At 42.5% G+C, this 25,369-nt stretch overlaps 1 protein-coding gene across 2 annotated transcripts in view; it reads left to right on the forward strand.

Annotated features, from left to right (window-relative positions):
- jag2a (jagged canonical Notch ligand 2a) overlaps positions 1–25,369 on the forward strand; it is an 83,951-nt gene that overhangs the window by 43,190 nt on the left and 15,392 nt on the right. The window contains exons 4-19 of one of the 2 annotated variants that reach the window (XM_017724241.1): positions 92–346; positions 1,577–1,637; positions 7,833–7,963; positions 8,121–8,240; positions 9,873–9,986; positions 11,861–11,974; positions 13,993–14,106; positions 16,830–16,876; positions 18,034–18,207; positions 19,166–19,316; positions 20,177–20,341; positions 20,773–20,886; positions 21,250–21,363; positions 23,183–23,296; positions 23,677–23,793; positions 24,196–24,223. In XM_017724241.1, coding sequence (XP_017579730.1) covers positions 92–346; positions 1,577–1,637; positions 7,833–7,963; positions 8,121–8,240; positions 9,873–9,986; positions 11,861–11,974; positions 13,993–14,106; positions 16,830–16,876; positions 18,034–18,207; positions 19,166–19,316; positions 20,177–20,341; positions 20,773–20,886; positions 21,250–21,363; positions 23,183–23,296; positions 23,677–23,793; positions 24,196–24,223 — 1,933 coding nt within the window. The remainder of the gene's footprint in view (positions 1–91; positions 347–1,576; positions 1,638–7,832; positions 7,964–8,120; positions 8,241–9,872; positions 9,987–11,860; positions 11,975–13,992; positions 14,107–16,829; positions 16,877–18,033; positions 18,208–19,165; positions 19,317–20,176; positions 20,342–20,772; positions 20,887–21,249; positions 21,364–23,182; positions 23,297–23,676; positions 23,794–24,195; positions 24,224–25,369) is intronic. The other variant, XM_017724242.1, reaches the window with a different exon arrangement.

A 25,369-nucleotide genomic window follows, 5' to 3' on the forward strand; every position in this document is an offset into this window, starting at 1 on the left:
TCCCTAGAGGCCACTGGGGGACCACAGTCAGAGGCAACGGTTGCATTCGTAATTTGTGACTGACGTCCTGTTTGTGTGTGTTTTTCTGTAGAGGAGGATTTGTTGATGGAGCGGAGTGTGTATCGTGGAGAGATGAACCCCGGAGACGAGCGACAGGTGATCTCACACAACGGCCTGACGGTCAGCTTCCAGTACAGCGTGCGCGTTCGCTGCGACCGCCATTACTACAGCAACAAGTGCAACAAGCAGTGCCGTCCACGGGACGACTACTTCGGCCACTACGAGTGCGATCACCTCGGCAACCAGCAGTGCCTGGAGGGCTGGACTGGGCCTGACTGCACAAACGGTGTGTGCCTGAAGCTTTGGATACACGCTGCATGTCCAAAAGTTTGTGGACGCCTGCTTGTCTGAGATTTCTTCTGAAATGAAGGGTATTAGTAGTGAGTTTGTGCTGCTTTCCTGCAGTAACAGCCTCTTATCTTCTGGGATGGCTTTGCACTAGACGTTGGAACATTGCTGTGAGGATTTGATTGTGTTCAGCCCAGCGCTGGCGGGCTTTATCCCCCTCTAGCTAATGTTTTTTTGTTTTTTTTTTTAATGTCAAAATCACAGAAAGAGAATGATTTCCATTTTTATTCATATTCTACATTATTTGACGTTATCTTAACATGTTTTCAGTGCGGAAATTAAACATAGTAGCACTGACTGGCAGTCTGGCACACTTAATGTGTGCTTAATGTGTTTAATCTAGTCACATTTTAAAGACAATCTCAATATCGATGAGAAAAAGCCCATGATCGTTCAGCTCTTCGACTGCAGAGCCACTGCAGCGCCCTTACACCTGGCATTAATATGCACGCTAGCTGACTCTATTATAAGTGGACAGTAAGTAACTGTAATCAATGCTATCAGCTAAAAAAGTAAGCCTACAGCCCTGCATTAGTTTTGTCGGTCCATCTGTTGTCTTTTTTCTTTCTTTTGGTTCACCAAACATCCATTCTTTAACTCCTACAACTAGTCAAATATCAAAAATAGTCAAAATGACATCCGTAGGAGAGGTGGTGCTAATGGGTCATGCAGCAACACTCGGCCTGCGGTCTGTGCCTGTGCACCTGTGTAGTGAACCTGTAAGGTAGGTTGTATTAAGCTGACAGCTCAGTGTATATGCACTCTTATAAAATAGACAGTTCCGGTCCTAAAATCTGATTGGCTGAGCTGTGTTCAAAGCTATTGTAAAATCCACGATATAGGCAGACCTATGGCTCCTCACAGACGCTGGACTCTGTATCACTGCACCACAGCATGCAAAGTCCCTGTGTTAATGAATGGGATTTGACTCTAATGCAACACCGTATTCTAAAGGAACTACATTTCTTGCTTGTTTACGTCGATTGTTATTGTCACTGATCAGTTATTTTCTATGGTTTATGTTGATTGCCATTTTATAAAAGCAGTAAGCCACTTGAGACTGTGAGTCACTGTGATTTTGTCACGGGTACGGGTGTTGTTAGGCACAGTGCGACGCGGCCTCCTGTGGTTTATCGCTGTATTGTAACTCTGATGGTCTCTCTTGCAGCTATCTGTAAGCAGGGCTGCAGTGAGTCGCATGGAAGCTGCTCTGCACCAGGGCAATGCACGTAAGTCTGAAACCTACTGTACCTCTGCTGGGCCTGATTTCTATACATCCTGCCTTCATTCGCCTGTTTTATGTGTATGCATGTCTTGTGTAGATGCTGTAGCGTCTCTCTCTCTCTCGCTCTGTCCCCCAGTCGCGTCGTTCCATGCTTGTGTTTTACAGATGAAATGTCTCGGTGAGGGCTAGTTACGTCTTGTTTGTTTGTGTAGGTTTGTGGGGATGTCTATGTGTGTGCTTGTGTGTGTGTGTGAGGTATCTTCTGCCACAGATCTGTATCTGTGGCAGAAGGACTGGCTTCTACAGAGACTCTCAGCTCAAATAAAATAATCCTCACAATAACAGGATTCATCTCCTCCACCTCTTTCTTCCCCACATTCAGTGTTGTGCCACTTTTTCCACCTTTTTTTTCTCCTTCTGGTGCTTTGAATAGGCCTAAACCCGCAAAAGGCCTGCTTTGTTGTTTGCATATGGCCTAGGTCTTGGCATGATCTCTGTTTTGCTGTGGTTGCTTATGTGTTGAGTCTGCAGGCGACAGTGTTGGAGAACAAAATGCTTATCTAATAAGATTTGTTCAGCATTTACAGCTGCTCCTGTCTAGTGATCAGTTTAAAGGTGGATTGTTTTATCGATGCATGGATTAATGGAAAAGATTCATTTTCATAATAAACGTGTTGAAATTGTTATACTGAGGAGCAGAACTCTTATTCTACCAAGTCTAACAAGGTGGGATCTTCCGTAACAGCAGCTGCTGAGCAGATAAAGCCGTGCTGTAGCACTCGGGAAGTCTTCCCACATTTCCAAATGTTCGGAGAGGTTAAACATAAAAAAAGACAGTTGTAGCCTAACAGTACAGTAACAGTAATAGGCTGTAATCACTAACCTGTAGGCTAGTCTCACAAGCCAGATCTCAGCCAGACTTTTGACTGACATGCAAGATAACCAGTCACATGTATTGTGAGGGAAAGAGGAGGGGCTGCAATCAAAACAAACCCACAGTAAACAAAGTACTTTAGCAAACCATCTGACTTGTGACATCTTAATTGTTTTTAACCAGTTGTTTGCTTTTTTTTGTACAACCCCAATAGCAATGAAGTTGGGACGTTGTGTAAAACATAAATAATAACAGAAGACGATGATTTGCAAAACCTTTTCAACCGATATTCAGTTGAACACACTACAAAGACGAGATATTTAATGTTCAAACGGATAAACTTTATTGTTGCAAATCAATGTGTTCTGTTATTATGTTTTACACAACGTCCCAACTTCATTGGGATTGGGGTTGTAAAAACGATCAAATTCAAAATGGGAATGTATTTTGAAAAAAGCAATAAAAATTCCCAGTTTCGGAATCCCTAGTGGTGCAGCCGTCTAGGCATTGGCTGCATCATTTGGAGGTCACAAGTGATGCTACTGCCGTCCGTAGCCGGGAGTCCTAGAGAGCACAACTGGCCTCACTCTCTGGGTGGGTAGGATGGCCCCCCCTTCTCCCCCATCACTCAACGCAATGCTAGGCACTGCAGGCGTCTGTTAGCTGACCGTATCGGAACTGGCGGTTGGCGCTTTCCTCTGATCCCGTTCAGCTGTCCAGTGACGTTGCGTAAGCAGTAGTTCAAAAAGATGCGGTGACTGGCTTCACGGGTTTCGGAGGAGGCCAATGCTGCCTTCGTCCTCCGAGCGTTGATGGCGTCGTGTGATCATGAAAGTCCTAACTAACGGGTGGAATTGGAGACGACTAGATTGGGGAGAAATTTGGATAAAAAATGTAAAAATAAACCAAATTCCTAGTTTCAATACTTGATTTGTTGTCTTTGTACTATTTTCTATGAAAACTAAGCTTTAAATTAATTGCACATCTTTGCATCTTGTTTTTATTTACACTTTGCACAGCGTCCAAACTTTTTTGGAAATGGGCTTGCGTAAAGTAATGTACCTCAGAGATGCTTAAAATCAAGATATATTAGGTGTTAATGATTAACGATTGATTGTTAACTAATAAATACATCACTGCTGTCAAAACAAAACCTCGTGTCTCCGTTGTCATCATTTTTCAGGTTTTGGCATAAGTTGAAAATGCCCATTACTCTTCATATTGTGTGTAAATTTCATGACGAAGGGACCAAAAGAAGTGGTTCAGAATGTCTTGGAAAAGCCTCTGGTTCCATTGACTTACATTAGAAATAAAGTAGGTTTTCACCTTCTTCTGTAAAGTTCCCATTTTGGAGGTACGAGGTTTTGTTTCAATGGATATGGATCATTTTACTGAATTAGTTCAAAAGGCAAGCCTATAAAAAACAACTATGTATTCAGAACTTGGATACATTACATTACTGCATCTGTTACGTTAGGATGCCTTTTTTCATCCAGTTAATCCTGAAGCCTCGTTTGTATAAAGTGCAGTCTTGTGTTTGGTAAGTCGTTTGTTATATTAACTAATAACAGTCGCAAATAAAAGGCCAACATTTGCATCCCTAATAACTACGGCGCAGTGTGAACATGTTGTCCAGTGCCGTTATCTGTCATAGGGCGTGGCCAGTCAGTAGTAGGTGTGTGTGTGTGTGTGTGTGTGTGTGTGTGTGTGTGTGTGTGTGTGTGTGAGAGAGGCAGTTGGGCTGTACGTTGTAGTGAGTGGAGGAGCTTTAAATAGTTCTGAATGAAATGTGGAGACAGCTGGAACAAGGTTGCCACTGACACAGAAATAACACCACATCACACTAAACCAACTGATTAGCTAATCCTACACCCTGTGTGTGAGACGGAGGAGGGAGTGTGGTCTGCATGTGTGTTTTACGGTAAATATTCAGATCTCAGCAAGGCTTGTTCGAGTACATCAGCGATGATTGCAGCCATTGATGTTTAAATTAGGGCTGGGAAATATGAAGATATTATAAATGTCACCACAGCGTGGACGTCGTCAGAGCTTAATTACCACCAACAAACCGCACGTTTCATTACAAACACAACAAACCTGATGATGTTCAAAGAGGAATTTCACTGATTTTCCAAAGACCATACATGCATAATTAAATTAAGATGTAAACAAAGCGACTTACAGGGGTTTGGTGTGAAATGCATTAAAGATAAACGTACCTAGAATTGTTTACAGTGGTGGTGATAGGAACCAGACATCCACCTCTAGAGATAGAGATAGAGATATTGTTTTACAAGAGTTATGAGATGAGATTTTTGATTTTTTTTAATCCGTTCATGGCCTAGAAGTACATCCAGGGCGTTATGAGGCCACAAAGCATCTAAAAAAAAATCACTTTTTTTGATTTATGACTATTTTACCATCATCAACATTCCATGTAAAACTCAGAAGTCCCATGAAGGTTCACTAGTTGGTCTGGATAGTAATTAAAATGGCTCTATTTATGCGGTAGACGTGGAGACCCCTGGTTCCCATCACCACCACTGTGAAGCAATCCGAACCATTTCACACCAAGCCACTCTGAATAACTCGGCTGATCCATAGAATTTTGCAGAAAATGTGAAAAATAGGCGGAATTCCTCTTTAACTGGATTTAGCGACATGCAGCACGTGAACCGCTGAATGAAAATCACTTCTAATTGTACTTGTCATTTTTGATAATGTTTTTTTTTGCCAGTACTGGTGTCAAATCTCAGAAAAAGGAAATATTGTGATGGTGAAAGTGTCTGCGTGATTCATGTGTGCTCTTACTGAGTTTGCAGTGTGACCTGGCGGAGCAGCAACTGTTGGGCTCCAGAAAAACGCGCAGGAAAGCCGTGGAATGTGATTGTGTAATGCGTTTTAAATGGAGTCCTTATACAGCTCTGATTGGATTGGATTTCACAGCAGCTACCAAAAGGCTTTAAGATCTATGCCAAACCATGCTGTGTTAGATGGGTGACTGCAGCAGAAAAACCTTGAGGAAAGTGTTTGCCTGTCATTCAAAAATAGCTGAAAACCGCTCCACTCTACTTATGTGATTAAGGACTTGGTAGTCTTCATCAGCAGCGCGCTGGTCTCTGTCTATCTGCTGTCGGAACAAAACCTCGTACCTCCAAAAACGACAACTTTACAGGAGAAGGAAAAAACTTGCTGTATTTTTCATGCAAGTCAATGGAGCCAGACTTTTCTCCAAGTCATTTTGGGTCATTTCTTTTAGTCCATTCATCGTGAAACTTACACAGGATGTAAGGGGTACCACGTATTTTCAAATGATGTCAAAAACTGAAAAATGACCAAAATGGAGATGTAAGGTTTTGTCCCGACAGCAGCGCAATGTTAGTCTGATACGTGACATAATATCCTGTGTATCCTCTATATATTCTCCGTAATGCACGCTGTGCGTCTATATGTGTGTGCTGAAGCTCGTTTTCCCCCTGGGGTCTGGATAGCATGCATGGTGTACATGGCCTTTGACCTCCAGTCTGTGTGGAATGCTGAGCTGTCTGTGATTGTGGATGTGGAGTGATGGCTCAACTGCAGATGGGAAAAAAGCCCGTCCGTTTTAATCCCGACTGTCGTTCACAGTGGATATCAGCTGGAGTTAGTGTTAGCGGTTTAGTGTATTATTTGATATCTGAAATAATAAATTGAGCTTTATTGAGAGAGATTTGGGTGATTTTGTGTGTCCATTTTTATTTTTAGCCTTATTTTTACACCTGTGCTTTACAATGAGTGGATATTTCATCAGCAATAGAATGTAGGGCTTGGCTGATAGATCAGTTGGCCGATAATATCAGCTGATATTGACAACCCGTGATGTTTCTATACTTGTATGAGCCTCTTCATGCATAACTAGATGTTTAATCCCTTAAAATCCCAGGCTTATTACATACTAAGCCTTTTTGTTCGGTAACTACAGGGACTAGTTGAGCTATTCTTAGGTTATAGATGTGTATAATAAAACTTTGGGCCCATCGTCAGGCTCACGTTAAAATAACAAGACCTCACCTTTAGCATGAGAATAACGTGAATGAGAAAAAGGGCATTATTTAGATGAAGAGTTGATTAAGAAAACAAATAATTACCTAAAAACAAAATGAAAAAGAATTATGTGTAACTCTGCATTTTATTTATTGACTTTTTGCTGCTCATTAGAGTTTAAGAAGTGTCAGTAAAGCACTGAATAAAACTACTAGAGTTGGATATTAAAATCTAACAAACATTATATTAAATCAGACGATATTAAAGAGCTCATGTCTACATCTTTACATTATACTTTGTATCCCAGAGGTCCATGCTTGTGTCACTTTATGTAACAGACACAGTTGCAATTCATTTTAACACAATTGTTTCCCAGCCTCTGTTCATCCCTTCAGATGAAGCAGTCTCTTTTTCCTTACTGTGCCTTTAAGACCGCTGTATGTGAATGAGCTCTGTCCTGATTGGCTGCCCTGTAGTGTGTCTCATTCACAAGCAGTGCATTCTGAAACATTCCTTGTGACTTCAGGATGAATGGGTGGGGCTAAACTGCTGTGGATATATGTAAATATGTGTTGGTTTTTGTGACATCACAAAAATAACAAATACAAAATGGGCTCTTTTTTGCAGTGTAGGTTACATGGTGTGTTAGTGTGTGTTGTGCTGGTACAAGTGGATCAGACACAGCAGTGCTGCTGGAGTTTTTAAACACTGTGTCCACTCACTGTCCACTCTGGTAGACACTCCTACCTTGTCGGTTCACTTTGTAGATGTAAAGTCAGAGACGACAGCTCATCTGCTGCTGCACAGTTTGTGTTGGTCATCCTCTAGTCCTTCATCAGTGGTCACAGGACGCTGTTGGCTGGGTATTTTTGGTTGGTGGGCTATTCTCAGTCCAGCAGTGACTCTGAGGTGTTTAAAAACTCCAGCAGCACTGCTGTGTCTGATCCACTCAGACCAGCACAACACACACTAACACACAACCACCACGTCAGTGTAACTGCAGTGCTGAGAATGACCCACCACCCTAATAGTACCTGCTCTGTGAGGGTCCATGGGGGTCCTGACCACTGAAGAACAGGGTAACAGAGTATCAGAGAAACAGATGGACTACAGTCTGTAACTGTAGAACTACAGAGTGCAGCTATACAGTAAGTGGAGCTGATAAAGTGGACAGTGAGCGTAGAAACGAGGATGTAATGTTATGCCTGACCGGTGTATTTAGAAATCATTTCAGCCATCAGGCAATATCAAAATGATGAGAATCTTCAGTGTCAGTCTCACACAGTCCGCTTTTCGTCGCAGGTGTAATTACGGCTGGCAGGGTCCGCTGTGTGACGAGTGTCTGCCGTATCCAGGATGTGTTCATGGCACCTGTGTGAAGAAATGGGATTGCATCTGTGAGAAGAACTGGGGAGGCCTGCTGTGCGATAAAGGTGATCAGCAGCACACATGTTGCTGAGTATGCGGGTCACTTTTGTGGTTATATGTGAAAAAATGTTACAATACATGTAACTTTGAATGGGTGTACAGATTTATATACATGTGTAATGTTGATTTTTCCCCTCATTCTTTCTCTTCACTGATTTTCAGACCTCAATTACTGTGGAAACCACCGGCCGTGTGTGAACGGGGGGACGTGCTTGAACACGGAGCCTGATGAGTACCGCTGCGATTGCCCTGAGGGATACTCGGGCAAGAACTGTGAGATAGGTGAGGAAACCTGTCATAACTTACCACCATAGCGCAAGCAGATCGGTGAGGTGTTAGAAAGTGTTTAGGTTTGTATTGGATGAGTAATGAAGACTCTTCAGATGAGCTGAACTAATAACTCGTAATCTTCTACATGACATCTTTTCTCCTCAGTAGACGATGTCCCAACATGTTAGTTGTCAGAGAAATAGATTCCAGTGGTGGACAGTTAGTAAGTAAATGTAATTAGTTTCTGTACTTTAGTATTTTTGGTGTATCTGTACTGAAGTTTCTCCGTTCTGGACTTTCTCCTTTCACTCCACTACATTTCAGAGTCTAATATCCGACTTTTTCCTCCTACATTTTGAGAAATCTGTCGTTCCTTTTGGTTTCTGTGTGTATAAAAACGTCACATGTCAAAACGAAAGAAGCGCAAAGCCAGAGCACCAATCAGGGCCCAGCGGTCACTTTGTTTAGAGCTGGTTTTGACCTGTTGGTCATACCGACCCAGTGCAGCACACGGTTCAACGTCAGCGCAGCGGCGTAAAACTTTGGGAGAGTCTGTTCAACATAAATGATGAACTAACCTAACTTTGTGTAAATAGAGCACAATATAGAAATATGTCCACATATGCAGTCGAGACTGACGCGGCTTTTTTCTGAATTTCTACAAACACCATTTCATTTTATAGTAAATGAGTTTGGGCTGGTTTATGTTTATGAACAGACGCCTACAGATCAACATTGTAAAGGAGCTCATCTGTGATCCTGAGTTTAAAGCCAGTTTTTATTCAACTTAAACTTGGAACTAAGTTGTAAATAAATCTGAAACTGAAACTTTGCTTGTGTGTAAAAAGTGATTTCAGAGCCACTCGGTTCTCCCTGATGGAAACTGTTTACCTTCAGTGTTTTGTGCTTCTGATCATTTTAATAGACGTCAGCATCACTAAAATATTTGCCCGGAAGCTTTTTTTAGCGTTCATTGGGCAGAAAGCAGGAAACACCATGGACAGGTCACCAATCCATCACTGGGCAGACACACAGACATACACACTCACTCACACCTAGGGGCGATTGAACATTCCCATTCCCTGACTGCGTGTCTTTGGACTGTGGGGAAGAAACCAGAGGAAACACTTGCCCACGGGGAGAACGTGCAAACCCTGGTCGTCCGACTAGGGAATCGAACCTAGGCCCTTCTTGCTGTGAGACAGTACCACCTGTTTTTTGGTCAGAATAACTAAATATTGTAATAATTGTCTGTCTTCCATTTACGGCATTTGGCTGACGCTCTTATCCAGAGCGACTTACGATTTGATTATTTTACACAGGAAGGCCAAGGTGGTGTTAGGAGTCTTGCCCAAGGACTCTTATTGGTATAGTGTAGGCTGCTTGCCCTGGTGGGGGATTGAACCCCAGTGCAGGGGTGTTAACCACTACACTAACCAACCACACCACACCATACTAACCATCTTCCACTACGCACTCCTTCAGTCACATGTGTGAATTTAGTGCATTAAAAAAAAAAGATTCTGAATCTGATCAGATCAGACTGTCGTGTTGAGTCATGACGCTTTGAAGTGGCAGAGATTTACACCTCAGTTGATGTTTGTGTGTGTGTGTGTGTGTCACTGCATTTGTGTCTGTATGCAGCGGAGCACGCGTGCATGTCCAACCCATGTGCCAACGGCGGGACGTGTCACGAGGTGGCGTCCAGATTCGAGTGCCACTGTCCCCCTGGCTGGACGGGTCCTACCTGTGCTAAAGGTCAGAGAGCACATCACACCTTTACTTTCACCTTCACAGTGAATTCCTGATACTCAAAGCTTTGGCTAAGATCTGAGACCTGTAGAACTCTCGAGTTGCTCTCGTGGTTTTGCCATACGTTTGTGTTGTAGTACATACAGAATACCATAGTATGTTATATCATTACATATTAAATTACATTTAATATTACATTTGTTATTATTTACATCCTGTCCCCAGAGGCTGGAGTTCTTACTGTTTTTCTTATGCTGTACATCTCTATTAACTCTCTGTCTGAAATGCTCTATTAGAGCTTCTGTGTCCTTAAGCCACGCCTCCCAATGAGCATAGTGTGCTCTGATTGGTCAGCTTGCCCATTCTCTTCTGTTTGGTCAGCTGCCAAAGTGGCACCATGCTACAAGTTCTGCCCCTACACCACTTGCATCGTCTTGTAATGAAGGAAAAGGGCTGGAATTCCAGTGAGGCGTTTCAGGCAGCTGGGAAAAGTGGTTTCGGTGGGAGAGAGTTTCTCCCTCTGTGACTTTACAAACTGTTTACATGCAGAAAAACTATATAGCACATTAAAGGAAAGGAAGCAACTGGAAAATAATAGGTCCCCTTTAAAATATCTCCTTCTACTAGTAAACACAAATAAGGTCTGGAGCGAAAGTTCGGTGACACGTTATGCTGAGTGGTTCTTTTAGATGAAACAAACACTCAACTAACATGTCAAAAACAGATGAGGGTTAGGATTAGGTTTTGGATTGAGGTCAAGGTTCAGATTAAGATAGGGCCAGGGTGAGGGTTAGGATTAGGTTTTGGATTGAGGTCAAGGTTCAGATTAAGATAGGGCCAGGGTGAGGGTTAGGATTAGGTTTTGGATTGAGGTCAAGGTTCAGATTAGGATAAGGGCCAGGGTGAGGGTTAGGATTAGGTTTTGGATTGAGGTCAAGGTTCAGATTAGGATAAGGGCCAGGGTGAGGGTTAGGATTAGGTTTTGGATTGAGGTCAAGGTTCAGATTAGGATAGGGCCAGGGTGAGGGTTAGGATTAGGTTTTGGATTGAGGTCAAGGTTCAGATTAGGATAACGGGCAGGGTGAGGGTTAGGATTAGGTTTTGGATTGAGGTCAAGGTTCAGATTAGGATAGGTCCAGGGTGAGGGTTAGGATTAGGTTTTGGATTGAGGTCAAGGTTCAGATTAGGATAGGTCCAGGGTGAGGGTTAGGATTAGGTTTTGGATTGAGGTCAAGGTTCAGATTAGGATAAGGGCCAGGGTGAGGGTTAGGATTAGGTTTTGGCTTGAGGTTAAGGTTAGGATTAGGATAAGGGCCAGGGTGAGGGTTAGGATTAGGTTTTGGATTGAGGTCAAGGTTCAGATTAGGATAAGGGCCAGGGTGAGGGTTAGGATTAGGTTTTGGCTTGAGGTTAAGGTTAGGATTAGGGCCAAGGTTAGAGTTATGTTTTAGGTTGAGATTAAGGCCAAGGTTTGGATTAGGATTAGGGCCAGGTTGAGGGTTAGGATTAGGTTTTGGGTTGAGTTTAAGGTTAGTTTTAGGATTAGGTCCAGGGTGAGGGTTAGGTGTTAGGTAAGGTTGGTAAGGTGAGGTTTTGCATAAAGGAAGTAAAATATTAACAACACATTTACTGAATATCAGTAACGTATCAACAGAACATCTATTAGATATTTACTTCAGTTCAGATGCTTCACTGCTGCCACTTCACTGACATGTTATTGATGTGTTACTGACACTCTGTTAAGAGTTTATTAATCATCTACAAAGGACTCCTCCAAATAAAGTGCTACCAAAAGTTCTTCAAAAGACTTGCTCAGCATGTTCCAGTGAGTTATGGGTGAAGCCGCTGTGTGTGATTATTTACAGCTCTGTTTCTTCCAGATAAAGACGAGTGTATGTCTAGTCCCTGTGCACACGGCGGCACCTGCATTGATCTGGACAACGGCTTTGACTGTGTGTGTCCACCACAGTGGACGGGGAAAACCTGCCAGATAGGTAGGACAGACTGTGTGTGCGCTTGTGTGTCTCAGATACTTACACATTTAAAGGGGAATTCCACTGAAATTTGTACATTTCTGCATTATTGAATGGATAATATTTAATTCATTTAATTTCAGAGTGAAAGAGTTTAGTGCTGGTTTAAATGATTAAGACTGCACATATTGAAGGCGGTGAGGTACATGCAGGATGATTTAATATTCCAAATTATATAATATGATATTCCAAGTTATCAACATTACATGTAAAACTCACTGGCCTTTTGGATATTAAATAAAATGGCTTTATTTGTAACGTGGTGACCCCTGGTTCCTGTCACCACCACTGTGAAGACATCTAAGTCAGTACTAGGGCTGAAAGATTCACTGTTTTCTTGTCGAAACTGAAATGTAAAAGAGTGCAATCTTCAAATGGCCATTTTTATACACTATGTTGTCTTAATTGGGGAACATAAGCCTAATAGCTGCCTGTAGATGAGTTGGACCAATTAGAAGCAACCAAATAACTATATGCTGTGACAACACAGGCACACCTAACTGGCAGTCTGGCGTGTTCAGTGTTCAAGTGCATGTTTTGGTCATCTTGATGAAAATAACAGGCCTGGACTTCAATTTACAGAAAAGAATCACAATTTAAATCGCCGTCGCAATATCAATGAGAAAAATTGCAATTAGGTATTTTTCCCAGGCAGTTCAGCCCTGGTCAGTACATTTCTCTACAATTAGCTATTTCCCATCAGACCACTCTGTAGGACGTAGTTTACACGTCAACCATTCAGTTATGCAGAAATAAAAAAAAACTAGTGGAATTCACCTTTAATGTATGCAACAGGTCAGTGCATTAGTTCTTGCATGGACTTTAGGAGGACGTACTGCAGCGTGTGCAGAAAGGAGGATTAATGCAGCAGAGTGTGACTAAATGGGGGCAACTCCTCTCAGATATCAGCCCCTCTCTGAGTGTGCAGATTGCATGTTTAATTTGATGAGGTGTAACCGAATGTGTTTAAATCTTACACCCGGCAGTTACTGTGTGTGTGTGTGTGTGTGTGTGTGTGTTTGTGTGTGTGTGTGTCCATGGGTCCGTGTGTGTGTGTTATTGGATGTCTAAGGCAGAGTCTGCATGTCTGTTACAGAAAGCTGTACATTATCAGTAACCCAAGCCCAGCCATTTGAGTAAAGCTATATATATCTCCAGCCCTGGCAACTGCCAACCAGGGGGCTAAATATACCCTTGCAGGGGGCTATCTTTGGTTGGTGGAGAGAGAGTCAAAGGGGGTAAGGTATTTTACTCCAGCGTTCACGTTCAGTCCACTAAGAGAGACCGCTCAACAACCTGTAAACACGATCACTGCAGAAGTGAAACGGCGGTGTCGCAGGCTGGGCTCCCGTTACATTTACAGACATCAGGGTTTGTCTGTAATGTCCAGAGCACTGTTTTCCACATGCAAACACACTGGCCAGTACATGTGACCTGCTATGATATGGAGCTATGGAACAAGCCCCTCCTCCTCCTCCAGGCCGTATAGATTCCCATCTCTACCTTTCATTTCCAGTGATGAAGTTTTCACAGTCCACACCACCCCATCTCTTCCCTGTTCCTCAGTCCTATGTCTGTATTACCACAGCCAGGATCCAGGGGTCCGGCCTTCTAGACCCGAGTCGAAGCAGCCTAGAACTTTAGCCATATGCTGAAGGCTCGGTCCGAACAGAATTGACTGCTACAGAGTAAACTGTAGACCACCGCATCCATTGGGTTGGAGTAGTTTGCCTTGAGTTCTAGTAAAGCAAAGGAAGCTCATCTTTGCAGATACAAAGGAAAGGGATGCTGCTTTTATGTGACCAAGCTCAGCTTTTTTGTGTGTTACTCCCAGGGCAGCATGGGAAATGTAGTTTATTCTTAAGGCAAAGTGTATATACCATATGTTTTTTGATGCTTCTTGGTGGTGGGGCTTTATAGCTTAATTCTCTCTTCACTTTCTCCATCTGTCTCTCTCTGTCTCTCTCTCACTCTCACAGATGTGAATGAGTGTGTGAAGAGGCCTTGTCTAAATTTTTACTCTTGTAAAAATCTGATTGGTGGATATCACTGTGCCTGCTACCCAGGCTGGAAGGGAAAGAGCTGTAACATCAGTCAGTACATCAGCTCAGTAAAAGCCCGTCTCTGCCTCTGTCCTGTCTGAGCACACTGTGTTCACTCAGCTGCCAGTTTATTAGGTACCCGTACTATAGAATGTACCTATGCTCATTGGCCATTTTATCAGAAACACCTACCATATAGACACGCTCTGTAGGTGTACAGTTACACACAGTAGATGGTCAGTTTTTACACTGTTTATTAGCCCCCTACACCCTGTCCATCAATGGAAAAGGACCACCACTGGGCCATTACTGGTGGTCTCTTTCCATAAACTGGCAGCTCTGTAGATCAGTAATGGATCATCAACAGCGCTTAGGTTCTCCGATTTTAGCACAATCGATCAGCAGAGTCCTGCTGTCTGCTTCTTCTCTGTCCTGCTCCATCAGCTTTGAGCCTCTTTAGCCCCCTTTTTGGGACTTTTTATATGTAAGAATAATGATGAAATAATTGTAAATCTAGTTTATTTGGGAGCTATTTTGCAGGCCTCAGTGTTTTCAGCATATTCATAACCATTTCATGTAATAACTTCCTCTGAGGGAGCTTTTAGAGGCGGACGTCTGGTTCCTATCAGCACCACTGTAAACAATTCCGACTCTCTGCGTTTCTCTAGACTGAAGCGTTTCACACCAAACCGCTCGGAATGACTCTGTTTACATCTCAGCCATTTAATTATCCAGAATTTAATTGTATGTACTGACTGACAAAAAGGTTAAACTTCAAGGGGAAATATGAAAGTCATAATCAGAAATGAACTGTAACCCTCTCAGAAAAATGCCACAGATCTTTAGTTGGTACCTGTTTTGCAGGTTATTTTCCTGGAGCGCTCAGCCCTCCTGAACATCCTTGTGTTCTCTGCAGTGTCAGTAATCTATCCAACCCAGTTTTAGACTGAATGAGGACGGATTCACACTGAAAGGAGAGATTAGTGGCTTTCTTTCCTTCGGCTCTCCCTCTGCATGTCCCTGTGCGTTCCCTGACTAACGTTCCACATCCAGTCTAAACTCGCATGTTCAGACTGACTTCGCCGCTGCGCACCAGCCTGCAAAGCACTAAAACTTCAGGTGATACAGGAGCACTCTGTGATTTTTACAGCTCACAGTGTTAAAGGGCCCATATCCCCATATCCTACAATCCTTTATTTATGGCATTTTTTCTCATTTACAAAGTTTGTGTCATGATTTATTTATTTATTACTGTTTTCCGACCTCTCCATGTGCCAGTGAATACAACAGGTTGTGTTTGTTACTTAAAGACCCTGTTGTATGGAGCCCCAGAGCAAACAGGGGTACAAAGAAAAATTCATTTGTGTTGAATTTCAGAAGTTTTGCAGTTCGAATGGATGTTGTCTTTTATTCACAGTCACGATTTCTTTAATTCATTCTCTCGTTTTCTTTTAATCCTGCTCATATTATCCTTTTAATTGTTTGCATTGTTTTTTTTTTATTTGTGCAAATCGAACAGCTTAACTCTCGAGCAGAAACAGGGCTAAGCGGTCACACCCTGCGAAGGGAAGTCATTAAAAGTGCAGTTTAGTGAAGACTGTGGTTGTAGTTTATTGTCTTCCTTCATTTCTCCACCAAACCACAGCTGCACTGATGAGTCTTCGGCGGGTTGCTGTGAAGAGGACCTACAGTGTCCTCACAGCGTCCCCGAATTAAAAACCAAACCTAATGAGAATCTGTTAATTGTCACATCAATCCAAAACATAGAAACCCATCAAGCAGCATCAGGGAGCTGCTAGCTACTTCTGCACAGGACGAATAAAACAGCCTGGATCTACCACATTTCTTCTGTTTGCACACATTTGACAGGAAAACGTGCACACGGTCAAAAGAAAACGAGAGAAATATTGATGATTGTGGGAACAAGTGAAGAAATCGTGGCCACAGGTAGAAATAAACGTGCGTACGCATTTTTACCTCCACCCCCTCCGAGGCGCCGTAGTTTTGTGCCTGATGACTGATATAAATGTGACTGAGCTCTGTTCTGATTGGCTCTCTACGATTGTACCTCATTCAAAAAAGTCTGGGCTTAAACACCCCTTATAAACTTTAGTGGGAGTGGGCGGGGCTAAGCTGCTTTAGCCAATAGCATAGGCCAATATATCCCTGTTGTCAGAAGAAAACCTCGTATCTCCATTTTTGATGTTTTTCAGTTTTTAGCATAATTTGGAAATACCTGTTGTCCGTCACATTGTGTGTAAAGTTCTTGATGAATGGACCAAAAGAAATGACCAAAAATGACTTGGAAAAAAATCTGGTTCCATTGACTTGCATTAAAAGTAGAGCAGGTTTTTTCCTTCTCCTGTAAAGTTACCGTTTTGGAGATACGAGGTTTTCTCCCGACCACAGTGATAAGTAAACATGTTGGTTTTAGTGACATCACAAAAACATTTATTTAAAACGGGCTGGTTTTGCAGCTCAGTTTCCATATATAAACTGCATGGCCTGCAGGACTGAATGGTATGTTTTTTTAACAGTTATTTTATATATTTATATTTTATTTTAAAAATGAGGTTTTCCAGGATATGGGTCCTTAAGTGAAGATCAAGAAAAAGAACAACTATTCCAACAAGCAATATGGCACTTTTGGAGTCTCTGAACCATAAAACTGATATAAACACAGTGACTTTAAAAATCGCAGAGTGTGTCTTAAACTGTGAGCTCAATACTCCTGATGTTAGATGCTGTTCACTGATTATGATTCTCTGTTGCAGATATCAATACCTGTTACGGCCAGTGTCAGAATGGTGGCACATGCAAGGTGAGCGACTTCCACATACATTTGAATAAAACCTCGAGTCAGGTTAAGTCAAGTCAGGCTTTGCTGTCATTTCAGCTATAAACAAGTACACAGTGAAACGTAACAACACTCCTCCAGGACCAACACCGGAACACAAGAGCGAGACAATACAATAAACACAGCGCAGACGCTACAGCACAAGGAGTAATGCGGAAGACAAATAAATAAATAAATGAGTCAATTCATTAATGAACATTAAATAAATAAAATGAACCCATTTAAAAAGGAAAAATGAAACCCCACTAAAACAGTCACAGGCTGTCTGAAGGTGGTCAGAGACCCAAAGTTTAAATAACTGGGTGACGCAGTCCAGTTTTAGAGACTGCTGTGGTGAAGTCCAGCTCACTGGTGCTGCAGATAAAAGCAGATTTTCCCAGTTCAGTAAAAACTCTCGGGACCTGACCAGTGGTCCAGTCACTTGAGCGGGTCTGATAAGCTATAGAGATCATTGATAAGAGAGGGATTTATAAACAAAAAGTAGTTTGATTCCAGTCTTGCTGCTAATGAGGGCCAACCAGCTTTCTCGTCCGGTCTGCAGTGATGAGTGTTATATGGGTGGCCAGTAATGAGTCGCAAGTGGAGTGAGGGATTGAGTCCAGTGGTTTGAGGGCACTGGCGGACACGTTTATAGACTGTATAATTGCAGTCCAGTATTGATTGTATTGATCATGAAGGTTCAGGCTATGATGCTTCAATCCAGGCTATTTGAGGAAAAATGCAGATACACTAAATGTCCAAAAGTTTGTAGACACCTGCTAGTCCAGTGTTTCTTCTGGACTGAGTTGTATTATTAATACTGTATTAACAGATTCTAAAAAAAATTGTGAATTGTTTTGTTTGAAGTAAAATGGACTAGATGTGTGTGTGTGTGTGTGTGTGTGTGTGTGTGTGTACTGGGTGTTAGGGGGAGGGGCCAAGGTACGAACATAAGGGTTAAATGTTAACAGGACAGTCAGCTGTCCTGTCACTGCTTGTTTTATGTCTTTGTGTTGTCAGCAATGTCTTAGTCAGCATCGGTGAATTTATGGACGCAGGAAAACCTTCACATGTGAAATGTTCATAACACAGTCGTACGTCGCTGCGAGGTGTTTTTCAGCTTCACTGTGTATTCCTGTTAGGATGATCGCCATAGCTACCTGTGCCAGTGCCAGCCAGGGTTTGTGGGTAAACACTGTGAGGTGCAGCAGAGCAGGTGTGCGAGCGCCCCATGCCAGAACGGTGGGCAATGCTGGACGACACACAACAGCTACGAGTGCCATTGTTCACCTGGATACACGGGGAAGACCTGTCAGGTGGGCAGTACAGAGCACAGAGAGACGGGTCAGCTGTCCTTGTGGCTACATTCATGTTAGAAGCCATGTTCCATAATAGGTCTAAACACCGGTCAGGCGTAACATTCTGACCACCTTCTTGTTTCTACGCTCATTGTCCATTTGATCAGCTCCACTTACTGTATAGCTGCACTCTGTAGTTCTACAGTTACAGACTGTAGTCCATCTGTTTCTCTGATACTCTGTTACCCTGTTCTTCAGTGGTCAGGACCCCCATGGACCCTCACAGAGCAGGTACTATTTGGGTGGTGGGTCATTCTCAGCACTGCAGTAACACTGACGTGGTGGTTGTGTGTTAGTGTGTTGTGCTGGTTTGAGTGGATCAGACACTGCTCAGTGACACCTCAGTGTCACTGCTGGACTGAGAATAGTCCACCAACCAAAAATATCCTTCCAACAGCGTCCTATGGCCACTGATGAAGGACTAGAGGATGACCAACCCAAACTGTGCAGCAAGAGATGAGCTGTCGTGTCTGACTTTACATCTACAAAGTGGACTGACAAGGTAGGAGTGTCTACCAGAGTGGACAGTGAGTGGACACAGTGTTTAAAAACTCCAGCAGCACTACTGTGTCTGATCCACTCGTACCAGCCCAACACACCCTAACACTCCACCACCATGTCAGTGTAACTGAAGTGCTGATATTGATCCACCACTGAAATAGTACCTGCTCTGTGAGGGTCCATGGGGGTCCTGACCACTGAAGAACAGGGTAACAGAGTATCAGAGAAACAGATGGACTACAGTCTGTAACTGTAGAACTACAGAGTGCAGCTATGCAGTCAGTGTCTAATATTACCGACCGGTCATTCATAAAGTGTTGTTAAAATACTGGGAATCTCAGTTTAAACGTCAGAAAAATGATCTTAGCAGAACAGTCATATATATCCCATAATCCTCTCTTTCTCCCTCCCCCAGGAGCAGGTAGACCCGTGCACTCCTAACCCTTGCCAGAATAAAGCTCAGTGTCATGCTCTGCAGGGCGACTTCTACTGCGCATGTGCCGATGAATATGAAGGGAAAACCTGCAGCGGGCTGCGAGATCACTGCAAGACCAGCCCCTGCCAAGGTTTTTACTGCACTGAGATCAGATCTGAAGCACATTGTGTTTTTTTGTCAGAGTCCATTGCCAGTTGACTTTTACTGATATAATTAAAAAAATATATTTATATTAAATTAGAGCTTTGGTTAAGATCTTGCCTCTTACTCTGAATGTACACTGCAAAAAATGACAGCTTAGCAAGAGAAATCATCTTAAATCTAATCTAAATATCTAATATTTCTCATTCTGACATGGTTGTACAAATATTATAAGATTAAAAAACTTATTTCTAGATGTTATTAGTTGGTTAAAGTAATTTTATCAAGTAAAATGATCTTACTATATTGACAGATCATTTTGCTGGTATGAAGCATGTTTCTTTAAGCAAAAGCAAAAGTTATTTACCAATATAGTGATGTTTTTAGTAATTTCATTGGGTAAAATTAAGTAAAAATGTCAATAAATACATTAAATAATCTTATTCTAAGCTTACAACAATCTTAAAATAATGAATGTGAGATATATCAACTAGTTTTAAGACTGTTTTACTTAGCAATAAACCAGTGTGGTTCATCAGCCAAGACAGCATTGGTGTCAGAAGTGGGCTTTGTTAGTTTTGAATTGGAGCTACTAAGCTAACGCTGCTGAGACTATTAATCGTGAGAGATGCTCACATCGTTCTTGTAGTATAAGCTGCACGCTTAAACCACCACACTTTTGCCATATTGAGTAGCTCCAATGTTCTCAAAGGGCAAATTTGACACTCCAAACATTTCTTGGCTGATCATTTTGGGCTGGCATTTTAACTTTAGCTATAATCTGACTTGAGTTAAGCCGTCTCTCTCTGGTGTTAGAAAAGCCTCATACGTCTCTTATTTTTATCCTAGTGATTGACAGCTGTACCATTGCTGTGGCGACCAATGCCACGGAGGAAGGGGTGTGGCACATATCGTCCAATGTGTGCGGCCCTCACGGTCGCTGTATCAGCCAATCGGGAGGCAACTTTACATGCGCGTGCCAACCTGGGTTTACAGGGACATACTGCCACGAGAGTGAGTTACAGTATCACACTCAAACTGTGAAAACAACGTGCACGTGTGTGCATACTGTGGTCCCAGCACAGGTCCTTTCAGTGTTTTCACATCCTGTGTGATGACCAGTCGGACCTCTTCTTTAGGTCGGCTTGTTTTGACAGGTGTAAACATCCTGTACTTGGGTGCACACTAAACGTAAGCATGCCAAAAACCTTGTAGGTCAACATGGATTCAGTTCACTGGTGGTGGGTACCAGTTTTTAAGGTGGTTGGCACGAAAACGAGAGGGTTTAATATCAGAGCATGCTTCAGTGTTTAGTACAGGACCAGTATTGGAGATCACTGCAACTAGTATATTCAACATTTATGAATATTTATGAACACCACATTGTGCAGCATTGTGTTGAGGCCTCCATGCCACCCGGTCTGATTCTGTGCTCCACCCCGCAGATATTAACGACTGCGCATCTTCTCTGTGTCGAAACGGTGGAACGTGTCTGGATGGAATCGGCGCCTTCCAGTGTCTCTGTCCCGATGGCTGGCAGGGACAGCTATGTGAGCAGGGTCAGTCTCCTTTATTAGCTGTCTCTTCTCTTCTCCTCTTCTTTTCTTTCCCCATTACTTCTTTCTCTTCTCATCCCTTCTGTCCTTTTTTCTTCACTTATCTTTTTTCCTTTTTACTTCTCATCCCTACTTTCCTTTTGACATCTCTTCTCTCTTTTCTTCTCTTATGTTGTCTTCTTTTCTCTTGTTTTTCTCTTCGCTTCTCTTCTCCTTCTTTCTTTTCTCTTCTTTCCTCTTTACTTCTTTCCCTTCTCACCCCTTCTTTCCTTTTTTCTTCATTGATCTTTTCCTTTTTTACTTATCGTCCCTATTTTCCTTTTTACATCTCTTCTCTTCTCATTTATCCTCTGTTCTCTCCTACAGAAGTAAACGAGTGTTCGTCTGGACCCTGTATGAACGGTGGTCTTTGTTTGGACCTGCTCAATGACTTCTACTGTCAGTGTTCTGACAACTGGAAGGGCAAAACCTGTCAGTCACGTAAGTGTGTGTGTGTGTGTGTGTGTGTGTGTGTGTGTGTGTGTGTGTGTGTGTGTGTGTGTCTATGTTGATAAGCATGGGCCCGTATGAGGAAACAGACAGTGGTAGAGAAAGTTCATGTCACTTACAAAAGTTTTAGAAATCAAACAATTTTATTTGCTCTAAGGTCACTTTCCATAAAATCACATTTGGGGTGAAACATCATATCATTATATTCGCAAGTCAGTCCCATCATTGATATTTGTGGCTCAGGTTTGACTCTGTATGGCTACATCACCTCAAAACAGTCCTAAAGCATAAGATACACTACACTTTCATTTGGCCAACTGCTTACCCATCAAAAACCCTCAATTTGCTGCTTTTCGATTGCCATTCGGAACTACAGGAACAAATTCGACCCTGAACAGTATCTTTTTATAAAGGCATCAAACTGATCATCTTCCTTTTTACACATTCATATCATCACTGTTGAAGAACTCATTAAGTTTCATGAAAAAATTCATGATAAAGTGTAATGGGTTTGTAATGGGATTCTAGAGACACTGAGGTAACGTTTTATTTGGATGGTCCACTGTAGAAGCTTTCAGTATATCTTTAAATAAAATTCACCTAAATGTCCATTAAATGCAACTGAACCTGAAGTTGAGTGTGGAAGATTCTAACCCATGAGCCTGTTTGTCTGTTCAACAGAAATCAGACCACATTGGGAGCCACAACATTGAATGCCCAGTATGACATCTTGGCTGTAACTCTGTCTCAGCATGTGCTGATGTTCTGGTACAGGCTAAAAATATAATTCAGACAATAACAGACTTACTTTGCTCTGCTTAGGCTTCAGCTCAGCATTTGCTGCTTTTCTCACATCTCCAGCAGGAAACTTTCCCACAAAAATAGAAGTTTAGATAGTTAAATAGAGTTTTTTTTTTTTTTTTTTTTGTACGAGGCTGAAGTCGCTTCTCATTCGCCAGCTTCTTGTTCGAATTTTCCGTTCCACCTTAGATGGTTCCTAATGCGCTGGAAAATTCAAACAAGAAGCTGGCGAATGAGAAGCGACTTCAGCTTCACGACTTTTCAGTGTTTCTCGATGCACATTAAACGTATCAGGAAAACAACTGATGTGATTATAAATGCAAAGAAGTCCATTCGTCTCCAAATTATGGATGTTTTGAATCTTTCTCTTTGCCTTTTCGTTAGCTACTAGCTAAGCCATTTGTTTGATTGTTGCGTTGCTATGGTGACCAGACGTCTGTGCATCAGCCTTCAGGGTTAAAGGGTGAATTAGCAGTTCTACATTAACTCCAGAGTTTAAGACCATTTAGTGTTAAACTGTGTTGAATGAGCTCACACACACACACACACGCACACACACACACGCACACACACGCACGCACGCACGCACATCTTTAAAGCCGCTTCTCCTTCTGGGTCGCAGGGGGTGCTGGAGCCTATCCCAGCGGTCATCAGGCGGATACCCCCTGGACAGGTTGCCAGTCCATCGTAGGGGTGTTGAATGATCAGCAGAGCTTCATTTTATTTTAACCTACAAATCTAACTCCGCAACAGGGCAGTAAAAGAGCCGTGTGTGGCCTCTGTGCCGCATGTTGCTGACCCCTGTCCAAACCACAATGTTGGTAATAATCAACTGAGTATCATCACTGTTAATGATTGAAGCATCTGTAGATCATCTATAGAGGACCATCCAAATAAAGTGTGACCACCTTAAAATCTGAAGAGTCGATTTTTGACCCAGAACACGATGAATAGAGTGCATGAATGAGTGAAAGCCTTCAGTGCTGCTTACTTCTGTGTTTTCTCACAGGAGAGAGCCAGTGTGACTCCACTACCTGCACTAACGGTGGAACATGCTACGATCATGGAGACTCATTCCGCTGCGTGTGCCCATCTGGCTGGGGGGGCATTACCTGCAACTCAGGTGGGCTTTAGCTGTTGGAACACTGCCGTGAGGATTTGATTGAGCATTAGTGAGGTCAGGTACTGATGTTGGATGGTCAGTTCTGGGTCACTCCAACTCATCTAAAAGGTATTGGTTGGAGCTCCATCACTCTAGAAAACACAGTTCCACTGCTCCACAGCTCACTGCCCCTCCTGCCCATTCTATTGGTCAGTGCTTTTTGTGGAGGTTACATAAGCTGTGTGATACCTGTATCAGCAGTGGGTCCACAGAAAGTAGCTGAAACTCATTACAAAGGGACTCTGGACACTTTGGGATATACAGTGTATGATGACTTTATAGGAGGGAAAAACATCTGTTAAATGTTAAACATCTGTCTGTCTGTCTGTCTGTCTCTCTAGCAACAAACAGCACATGTGACTCTCAGCCGTGTGCCAACGGGGGAACATGTGTAGGAAGGGGCGGAGCTTTCACCTGCATCTGCAAAGACGGATGGGAGGGCCCTGACTGCACTCTGAGTAAGGCCACACCCCCTCTCTAGGTTTCCGTTGGCATATTTTTCTGTTTATTTTCCTATTTTGAATATAAAGATGATGCAAATCTTCTCAAAATTTCTGAGCTGTAATGTTTGCCGGTGCGTTCTCTGTTTGTGCTCTTATGACGCAAAATATACCAATAAAATAAAAACAGCAATAAAAAGCTGCTTAAGATGCTCAAAATGTTTCTGTAAACTCTATTTCTCAGATTTTTTACATGAGTTTTATTATCATTTTTAAATATTTTTATGTGGAAACAGCCTAATTTGCATACTTTGTGACATTTTGGTTATTTTCTTGGGTTTATTAGACAGTTGGATGAAATCCTGGCTGATTAGTTTGTCCTAGTATCTCACGTTTGTGTTTCTTTTGCTCATTTTACAGATGTTGACGACTGCAATCCTCATCCCTGGTACGTTCTGTGAGAAAGAAAACTGACTTTCCCAGCAATTTCCAGACGTCATATTTACATAAAAAGGAACGAGCATATCGTCACTGTCCAATGAAAAACATGCATATGTCCAGTTTGTTTGCGATTTTTAATTTTCTGCATCATTTGAGCTTCGCCGCTGTCCTTTACGCTGTGTGAACATTTCATGATGATTGGACCAATAGAAATGCTCCAGAATGGCTTGGAATGAAATCGCTTTCCATTGCCTTACATTGAAAGTAAAGAAGGTTTTTGCTCTCTCCTGTAAACTTAGTGTTTTGGAGATGGTTGTTTTTCTTTGGACAGCGACGATATGCAGAAAAGCTTTGCTAATTCACTTCCCTAAATACCACTTGTCCAATTCTAGCTCAGCAAAAGTAGCCAAGCCCAAACTCAAGATAAGCTTTCTGAACTTTACAACATGTAGCCGTTGCAGACGACACTGAGAGCTGCTTGAAAGCTCAGACACAGCAACAGTAACCAAAGAGGGCTGGACTTAGCACAGGGTCAGTTATAGGTCAAATCCTATTTCACCCCCTGGCCCTAGCGCTTAGCCTTACCCCTCCGTTTTGCACATTCATGCCTAGGGGTAGGATGTTGTTGAGATAGAGGGGTAGGGTAAAGTTTAGGGGCTTCCTGACCCTCCAAGCAGAGGTTTTTAAGAGCCAAACTCCAAACAGAGTGTTATGGGGAAAAAGCAAGGTGGCTGTACTATCATAAAAATGATAAATCACTGTATTGTCTTAATGTCGTTTTGGTGTATTGTGGTCCGTTTCTTCGTAACTGGCATAAAAAATCTTTTGTAGTTCGCTAATGTCTCGGTAGCCAGCTAGATAAATTCCCTGTTCCGCCTTAAATGGTGCAGTAGTTACATACTGGCACCTCCGGCACATCAGAACTGCTGCATTATTTAAGGTGGAACAGGAAAATTGGAACAAGAAGCTGGTGAATAGCTGATTCTGCTTTATATCACTGAAGAATTAGGGGTGGGTAATAATTTATAATTGCCCCCCTCTTTGAAGGCGTTTGACGCCCTAAATGTAACTAAAGCCCAGCAGTGAGGAGCTGAACTTTCCCCTCCTCTGCTGTCACTGCAGACGGGCAGGGTCGCCCAGAGAGCAGCGCTGG

This window comes from Pygocentrus nattereri, chromosome 5 (assembly GCF_015220715.1).
Source record: "Pygocentrus nattereri isolate fPygNat1 chromosome 5, fPygNat1.pri, whole genome shotgun sequence".
In the NCBI taxonomy this organism is placed as follows: domain Eukaryota; kingdom Metazoa; phylum Chordata; class Actinopteri; order Characiformes; family Serrasalmidae; genus Pygocentrus; species Pygocentrus nattereri.